At 42.7% G+C, this 9777-nt stretch overlaps 1 protein-coding gene across 2 annotated transcripts in view; it reads right to left on the reverse strand.

Annotated features, from left to right (window-relative positions):
- Positions 1-9397, reverse strand: part of krt222 (keratin 222) — a 57537-nt gene extending 48140 nt beyond the window's left edge. The window contains exons 1-5 of one of the 2 annotated variants that reach the window (XM_034240343.1): positions 9217-9397; positions 9065-9113; positions 7924-8347; positions 7505-7725; positions 4101-4183 (exon numbers count right to left, since the gene is read on the reverse strand). In XM_034240343.1, coding sequence (XP_034096234.1) covers positions 4101-4183; positions 7505-7702 — 281 coding nt within the window. In that variant the 5' untranslated portion in view covers positions 7703-7725; positions 7924-8347; positions 9065-9113; positions 9217-9397. Of the gene's footprint in view, positions 1-3393; positions 3871-4100; positions 4184-7504; positions 7726-7923; positions 8348-9064; positions 9114-9216 lie in introns of those variants that run through there. The other variant, XM_034240344.1, reaches the window with a different exon arrangement.
- Positions 9398-9777: the final 380 nt, after the last annotated feature.

The raw sequence follows: 9777 nt of genomic DNA on the forward strand, positions 1-9777 counted from the left end.
ACACGTGTGCTTGTGTCATTCAAGCTCGGCTCTGTGTGTGTGTGGCAAGAGAGCATTTAGTGTGAGAGAGAGAGAGAGAGAGAGAGAGAGAGAGAGAGAGAGAGAGAGAGAGAGAGAGAGAGAGAGAGAGAGAGAGAGAGAGAGAGAGAGAGAGAGAGAGAGAGAGAGAGAGAGAGAGAGAGAGAGGGACCGGTGCTAGCGGGGACCGTGATGTTAGCATCTGGTTAGCTAGCTGCACTAACGGACATAAGGAGCTGTTTCCACAACAAGCTGGAGGAGAGTCCTCCCCTGTCAGACTGTGGGGCTCAGGTGAGCTAAAGGACTCTCTGAGTGTTTAGAACGGTTTTGTCACAAATTATTCAAAAGATTATTTCCGCGGCACACCTTCATATGATCATTATAGTTATACAAACAATAAGAGAATAAATGAAAAACAGGTATGAAATACTATATGGCAGTAAAACAACAATAGAGTTTAAAAGGGGAGTGATTTGTAAAATATCCATAAAGAAAAAGAAAATCTGTTTACAGTTCTGTTTCATATGGGTGCTGAGAGAGGTATCCATAGATCTCTTCATGTTGCTCTCAAAGTGCACCAGATTGATGCTTTCAACTTCAATATTTAAAAGAGGAGGTGAGGTCCGCCCCGCACTCATAAAAAATAGCACTTTACCCCTGCCTATATGCCGTGAGCTGATTATGGAGCCTTCATTGTAAGAGTAATTCAGATGCAATTAGCCTATATAAAAGGCCTCAAATTGGAAGCACTGTCTGGGCCGTCTTTTTCACTCAATTCTGCAATAGGTAGATCTCGCCTTTCACCTAGCCTAGGCTAAGGTCGGTGATCTTGGGCTTAAAAAGGTTGGTGACCACTGTCCTAGATGGAGAAAGTAACCAACATTCCACGCTTTTTGAGCCAAATATGCAACTGTGTGTGTTAATAAGTGCACGTTTTCACTGCTCATAGGCGGAGTTTGACATTTGCGCTTGGGGGGGCAAACCTTTTTTACGGACGTCAGTACACAGTCCCAACTATTGCGTGGGCTGCTACGGATACAGTAGCAATAAAGCCAGCGCTCCCCGCACTGAGTATGACTTTTCCACATATGAACACAACTCGTCCCGTCATGCACGCCTCATGCCCGCCGTACACAAACACTCATATGGAAGGGGCGGTCTCTCCCCCCAACAACAGTGCATTACATAACTGTTTGTTTGCAGCCTTTATTTAACCAGGTGAAGCGCCTTGAGATCAAAAGATCTCTTTTTCAAGGGTGACCTGCAGCACATTGGTTACACATGTAACATCATAAAAACAACAGAACAACAATAAGGATGACAAACAACATAATGTGCAGGGTACAGTTTACAAACTCTATTTACAGTGACAGGTACCATGAATATCAAACAGCATGTCACCCAGCCGAGTTTTAAAATGATGCAGGGGAACCAAAGTGCTCAGTTTTAAACATGTTTGCAGACTGTTCCAATTTAGTGGAGCTGCACAACTAAAAGCTTTCTTCCCTAAGACAGTCCTAGCACTTGGCACATTTAATAAAACATGAGATCTCAGGCAATATGTACTTTCAATTCGTCGAGAGATCAGAGAGCAGATATAAAAAGGTAGTTTACCCAACATGGCTTTATAGATGAACATGTACCAATGACTGAGCCTCCGTACAGTTAGTGAAGGCAGACCTGCCTTGGCATACAGGGTACAGTGATGAGTAAGTGCTTTACAGTTAGTAACAAATCTCAGGGCACTGTGATAGGCGGCATCTAACTTTTCCAGGCAATGGGCAGGTGCATTTATATAGATCAAATCACCATAGTCCAGCACAGGTAAAAAGGTCACAGTGACTAGCCTTTTCCTGGCCTCAAAAGAGAAACAGGACTTGTGTCTGAAAAACAAACCTAGTCTAACCCTCAGCTTTTTAAGCAGATTAATGACCTGAAGTTTAAAAGTAAGACAATCATCAAGCCAGATACCTAGGTATTTATAACAGGTAACCACTTCGAGTACTTGTCCTTGCATAGCATGGGCGGCGCCAGGATTTTTTTGCTGCAGTAGCTTAGCAGTTGCTATATGACAGCACGGCGTTGCTAGTTCATTTTCAAAATAAATAAACAAACAACATCAGTGGGCCAAGCACGAGCCTGTTCATATTGTAGCGTTCACCGCTATTCAAGATGACAGATCACTCGAGCCTTCAATGTCGAAAACGTTCTCTTTATTTTCTGGTATTGACGGCCACAGCCATGCCTTACAGAACCAATCAATAGTATAACACTCATTATGACTTTTCCCCACACTCGAACACAACTCCTACCGTCTCGTATACTCTCTCCACACACACCGGAGAATGCACACACACACCTGGAAGGGGCGGTCTCTCCATAACTCCCACAAACAACATTGCCTAAATAACTTTACAAATGTACTAAACTGTGCACATCTGATAACTGAAATAACTATTAACTTGGACACGCTACAATATTATCCTTAATATTTACATTAAAACATTCCTTTGACACTTATAACATTACTTTGCAAGGTAAGCACAACCAAAATAAGTTTGTAAAAGCAGAATTTGAACACTGTTTCTGTGCTCCTACAATATTTTTGTATAATACCATTACATCCTAAGAGTACAAGTACACAATAGCGATCGTTCACTGTTTCAACTGGCATGCTGTGGCATTAACCCACGGCCACACCGCAAACAGACAGACACACCCCGGCCACCTCCTGGTCCTCCATCTCAACCGCATCGAGTTCCTCCTGGTCCTGCACCTCGTCCGGCGAGACATAGTGTGCCAGGAAGTGCTCCTGACGATGCTGGTGTCTGAGCCGCGGGAGCGAACGGCAGGCATTTCAGGACGGGGAATGTTTTACGCCATCCACAGCGTGGTCAGGCCCAAAACACTCGAAACAAAGGCGGTGGGGATCAGCGCCCGCAATTAAACCAGGACATGTAGGGCAAGGCCGGGGCTCAAGGAGTGGTGAATCCATTACTTTTCTTATTCTTTCCTCTTATCACGTTTAGCTTTTCAGTTGTTTGTCCTGCTCGCTGAAGAGAAAAAGGATGACAGTCAGGAGGCATAGCCGCCTTATATACTGTGGGCCTGCGCGCGCATTCAGGTAAGCTACGTTTATGCAACTCAGTATGTGAATGCTAGCATAGCATGGTAGAGAGTAGTAGCCATAGAGTCCAGTAGAGGGCGGAGCCTGTGTGAGATATTGTGAGGATCTGCAGTACTTCCTCCTTCTTTTCCCCCTTCTGTGTCTGTTTATCTGTGTGTCTGTCTTCCTGGCTGGGCGTGGCTGTCCTACTTTCGATTCCCGCCAACTCTCCTCAGCTGCTGCTCATCTCACTGATTGCCACCACTCACCTGCACCTGCTTAAAACCCTGGTTCCCATCCTCAGACTTCGCCAGTTCTTCGTTTATTCTTCAGTGGTAAACTATCGTCCAGGCCTAGTGTTTTTCCTAGTGACTTTTTGATGCTCCTTGTGAAAGGAAATTATTTCCTAATCCTGCTTGTTTTTCCTGTTCCAGATCCACGTCCAGCCTCCCCTCCTGGTCAGCCCAGCTCCACGTCTTCCCTCTACGTTCTCTTCGTCAACTCCTTGTCAGTGTTGTGGACAAAATAAAGCCTTTTTTGACACTTCACCACTGTCTCAGTTTTAGTGCTTGCATAGCGGGTTCTCATCTCCAGTCACTTCTCGGGAAGCCTAACAGGTATAACTGGAAAAGCGATATGTAGTTATTCTACACCTTTGCTTCGCTTATTGTGCCTGAAACTCCAAGATTGGACTCCCTTGTTTACTTCTGTTACATAGCGACATCACTATCAGAGCAGGCTGGGCTCTGGTTTCAGACAGAGGGTGAAAAGGCAGAATAAGAAAAATAATGAGCTTTTTTTAACATTAAAGTGTGGAGACATGTCACAGTAGAGGCACAGAATACCAATATGAAACCTGAAAATGGTAGCAGGGTAGTGAACATGCTTGATAGGCTAATCAATGAGCCCCAGGCTGTACTGAATGAGGAGAGGTGCATTAGAGCTTTCAGGGAAAGTAGAGTGAAATCCAGCTGACCTGGCCTGGATGGCAGCAGCTCTGGATTTCATGCTTTCAGACTGTAATGCCAGCTGGGCATTCTCCATCAGCAGGTTACCAACCTGACAAAAATGGAGAAAAGAAACGGCAAGATTAGATAAGGGAAAGTGCAAAAACAATATGTATTTCTACATATTGGCCCTTTAGTAAGATTGTAATCCTGCTAGTAATACCCCATTTGTAGAGCAACCTTTTTTTCATCCTGAATATGTAATACCATTATATGTATTACGGTAATCCCCAAAACTGGTATATCCTGAATACAACATATTTGATACTTTTAAATTATTAACCTGTTTTAAAAAATAAATAATAATCAGATTCAAGATATATAAACTGTTAAAAATAAATATATATTTGTTTTAATGATCAGGAAACTAAAGTTTAAAGTGTAACGAGGAACATTCATGGTAAGAATAATCTTCCTGTATGAACAACCTGATACTGAAAGTTGTACAGAAACGTGAGTAAGTAAGTAACATGTACAATTATTTCCAATTGAATTTGATTATCTCTGTTAAGGCTTGACATAAGTATTCTTAATTCCAAGTACATAATCCAAGTAGAAAAAGGTAGGTCCTTGACTTTTATAACACACACACACACACACATGCTTACACACGTTTATTCCCTTTGTAAACAAGTCTCTTCACTCGCCCTGAAAACTGCAGTCATTAAACTGCTCTTAAAAAAGAGCGGTCCAAAGGTTTATGGAGCCAAGGCAGAACGTATAAAAGTTAGCGCTGAGCTTCAGTGTGCAATGTTCAAAACAACAGATAAAGCCAGAAATCTAGGTGTAGTCATGGACTCTGACCTGAGTTTCAACAGTCACATTAAAACAGTTACTAAATCAGCCTACTATCACCTAAAGAACATATCTAGGATTAAAAGACTAATGTCACAGCAGGATTTGGAAAAACTTGTCCATGCTTTTATCTTCAGTAGACTCGACTACTGCAATGGTGTCTTCACAGGTCTCACTAAAACATCTATTAGGAAGCTGCAGCTGATTCAGAACGCCGCTGCTCGAGTCCTCACTAACACTAAGAAAGTGGATCACATCACTCCTGTTCTGAAGTCTTTACACTGGCTTCCTGTGTGTCAAAGAATAGATTTCAAAATACTGCTGCTGGTTTATAAAGCACTGAATGGTTTAGGCCCAAAATACATTTCTGACCTCCTGCTAAATTATGAACCATCCAGATCTCTCAGGTCTCCAGGGACTGGTCAGCTTTCTGTCCCCAGAGTCAGAACTAAACATGGAGAAGCAGCGTTCAGTTATTATGCTCCAAATATCTGGAACAAACTCCCAGAAACCTGCAGGTCCGCTGCAACTCTGACTACTTTTAAATCCAGGCTGAAGACTTTTCTTTTTGTCGCTGCTTTTAATTGAACTATTCATATCTTAGACTGCACTGTAACTTTTATCCATGTATTTTTTCTTTTAATGTTTATTTTATTATCTTTTCTTTTTAATGACTGATTTTAAATGCCATTTTCTTAATGTCTTTCATTTTTTGTAAAGCACTTTGAATTGCCTTGTGTTGAAAAGTGCTATATAAATAAACTTGCCTTTCTTTTCTTAAGAGTGCAACCATCTCAGAAGAAGACGCACCCAGGTCCAACAGCAGCCAAAGATAACATGGAATTTTCCACAACATTCATATCATAAACATTAATTATGTAGATGTTTTATTTGTGAGTCAGGATCAGCACTTAAGTCTTCCTGGTTTAAACTTCTGAGCTCTAAATTAGATGACACAATGGAGTTCTTTAGACTAGAGGATAATTAGCATGGTAATCCTAGATGTTAGTTTGAAAGCATTTTTCAGATCAGGGAACAATAAAACTATCTATTTGCTCTGGTGTCTGTCACAGTCATGGGAACAGCAGCCAAACTTTGAAGACCAGGTGGGTGACGCAGTATGAAACAAGTCATTACAACGTCTGTCAGTGACATTTACTCAAGCAGAAAGTGATGTTAAACCCAGAGATCAGTTAGTCAGCTAATGTGAGAACACCATAACTGTTGGAGTTAATGGTATACTGAAATGGCCTTTAAAGTTATCAAAGGTTTCTGGCTCTGGTCCATTATCATGACAGGCAGGTCTGCTTTGTTTGATGTGGAGTTACCTTTGACCTTATGGACTAATAGTGTACAACTTTCAGCACTTACATTGTGGTTGCTTATGGATTACTTGAACGGAAACAGTCTTGTGAAAACAAAGACAATTTCGCAGAACAAATACATTTTCTTTCAGTATCCAGTTTTGAAAAGGGTTTAATATATCAAAAAAGATTTGCTAAATCCTCCTAACCAACTGGAGTCAATACAGTAAATACAACTCCCTAATAGTCAACAGCCATTTACTGTACACCTTTCATAGATGCCAGGCCATGTTTACCCCATTTAACTTGTATACACTTGCCCTTGTATCACATTTCAGCACCAATTTAATGAGTTTTAAGAGTTGTTGTTACTAGGGACAGTTGCACATTGCAAAACAATGACATCTAACTGCGGGTACGCCGTTGCAACAAGAAACATGAACAAGAAGTCAAGGAAGAAAGGAAGAAATGGTCCCCAGCATGGCCCCTATACAGTGCAACAATACGTCACCAATGTTACCCAAAAATATGTCTTTGGTTTTAACAAAACTGCTGCAGCAGTCACAACCCTAACCCTAACCCTAACCCCAACCCTATGTTTAAGTAATATTAGCCACATGCAGGCAGGCTTAGTAGCATTTTACTTTGATAAAAGAAACATCTATCTCTACTATCTCTATCTTTTCATCCGCACTGTAATCAGACTGAAATGTTAATTACCTGTGTTGACCTACTTTTCTATCACAGATCAAAAATAATCAGCACACAATAGAGTAATTCATAAAGAATGTCAGCAATTGCCAGGATCATGGAAGGCATTAATGTAAAAATGAAAAACATGTTTTCCATTCTCACCCCCAAATGTTACATGGTGGTTCTAAATAAAGGAAAGTGTTGAAAAGTGAAAGCTCCAGCCCTGAGGCGGTTGGGCCTCAGCCCTTAATCCACTTTCTCCACTCTTTAAGTGAACGTGTACTTGAGGCCATTTACATGATGCTGCATGCATGACTGGTAATCTGCTGTGTCTCTGTTGTGACTGCAGTCTTTGCTGTGTGACTACACACACCTGCTCCTGTTATCTGCCAACCAATATGGCTGATGTAATGGATCATAACGCCAGCATAATGATTCAACCTGGAGTGGAGAGAGCACTGCAGCAACACTGTCATATCTTGGTGCTGCAAAGAGCAGGGACATTTGTAACACTTTTAAAAAGTCCAAATCATTTTCATATAACTATCTGATAAAAAAACCACAAACAAATAGATGTTGACCTGGGCACGGAGCTCGCTGACAGTCTGTTCCTGCTGGGTCCAGTCCTGGGAGCGTGGCGGGCTCCTGGCCCCCCAGTCTGCGATCTGAGCCTCCAGCCGCTGGTTGGCCTCCTGCAGCCTGTTCACCTGCTCCAAGAAGCCCTTCAGACGGGCATTCAGACCCCCCATGGTGCGACTTGAGTCCTGCATCGAGTCCATTGGGGAACTTAGAGAGCGCCAACCTGAATGTCCACAGACACAAGCAGGCGCTCACATTTCCATATAGTCAAATGACACGGCTTGTAGTGCCTGTGGTGGCCAAAACACACTGCCGCTAAAGACTTCTTGCACATACAAAGATATAAAAGCAAATAGTTCGACACCCATTTTTAGATCACACAAGGCGTTAACTAGGTAAATGTTTACCCAGTGATACTCACTTTTGGCATCGTGGCCTTCCAAGGAAAGTGTAGTAAAGAGGCAATAAAAGTCCCGTGGTCTATTCTGCTGGTCACACTGAGCCGATGCACCACTCCCCACAGCTTAGCCACATTCCTGTACAGCGATTCGGTCAAAACATTCTCCTCTCCGACTGGGTCCCAGGTCATCAGCAGCGGCCCTGAGACAGCACACAGACTGCCGTTAGCCTGCCGCTAACACCGGTTGCCTCTTCGGGATCCTCCACGACAGGGACCTTCCTCCCTGTCTCACCTCATCCCCTGGGCAGGCAGCATGTGGGAGAGGGGAGAGCAGTTGTGGGGGGGCAAGCAGTGGACACAGTGCTTACATCACCAGCACTCTGGGGCCCTTTGTTCTCTCTGATCCAGGATTACTGTGCCGCTTTCAAACAGGCAGCACCACAAGCTGTGGAGGGAATGTTCAGGGAGACACAATGACAGGACCTGTGTGAGTGTATGTGTGCGTTAGAGTGGTACTTTAATAAGAGGTTGCATGTACTATAATTCATGTGAAATCTCTGTCGCTACACACAAGTAACACACACTTTGTGCAGGGTTACCTCTTGCTCAATAACAGTCTCGGCTGAGTGTTTGTTTCTGTCTGGGCCAAAGGTTTAATCTTCTCAATAATAAAATGTACCATTCAATATCTACTTGCTCACAGCCTTCTGGATTATTAGAATATTCTCATAGATAACTTGTACAGGCAGATATCAAAACTGCACAGAAAATATTTAACCCTTATGTTGTGTTCGGGTCTCCCGTGACCCGTTTCAAGTTAAAATTATATAATAAATATGCTCTAGTTTTTTTTTATCAGAACAAGGCTTCACGATATCCTCCACAACAGCTATATAAACACTACAAAACTGTTTTGACAATATTAGCCAAGTCTGAAGGTCTCTAAAAATAAAAGTGGGGAGACCCAGCATAATTGTTGTGGGTCACTCAGGGTCACATTTGGCCCAATCAAGATTCAACTTTGACTTTAGACTTTAGGATGTGAGGATTATTAATACAGAGCGGAGTCAGTACTTATATCTGCTACAACCATTGTACAAATATATTATCTGTCTAGACTTGTATTCTCTACGCAGATAATCGAGATAGAGGAGGAGCTTACTTTCTCATGTGGTTTTGCTGACAGTTTGCCAGGGTTCGGCTTTGAATCCCTAATTAATGGATAGAAAGAGGATCAGTTAAAGCACAGTGAAGAAATGAAATGTGTCGAAATGTGTTCAAACACACAAGCTGGCTATCAGCTGGGACACTTACCGTCATCACACCCTCTCAGCAAGGTGGCTTCCTGTTGGCAAGACTAAAATGATTAATAACGCTGTCAGGTAAAATCCCGGAAAAGCAGCACCTTTCAGGGCGTAGCAGGTATCTCTGTAGTCAGTGTCTGGGACTAATTATTTAAGCTGTGGCTGCAGGGAATGCCACCGAGCCTGTTTTTTAAACTGTCATGTTGCTCCCACAAAGATCCAAGACGTCTCCTGCTCTCTGTCGTATGACATTTGGGGTTAGGCGAAGGGGAATCACGTAACTGCAGGCTACAGTGACAAGCAGGTAGTGACTTGTTAGGCAAATTCAAGGAGCAGTGGTGCAGGTTTCAGAGTAAAATACTGTCTACAAGTGGATACAAACTAAACGTCCTCAGATTATAGGTTACACTGATCCTGACCCCTGCGACTGGACATTCCTCTGACTGTTCTCCGTGAGGGTGGGCGCTTTGATCGTGCCTTTTGTGATCCCACATTTTCTATACAAGGATCCTTTTAAGTATTTGACTGCCAAAAGAAGGAAAAGAAACACCCCTTATAATAACATACAACA

This window comes from Gymnodraco acuticeps, unplaced genomic scaffold (assembly GCF_902827175.1).
Source record: "Gymnodraco acuticeps unplaced genomic scaffold, fGymAcu1.1, whole genome shotgun sequence".
NCBI classification, from domain to species: domain Eukaryota; kingdom Metazoa; phylum Chordata; class Actinopteri; order Perciformes; family Bathydraconidae; genus Gymnodraco; species Gymnodraco acuticeps.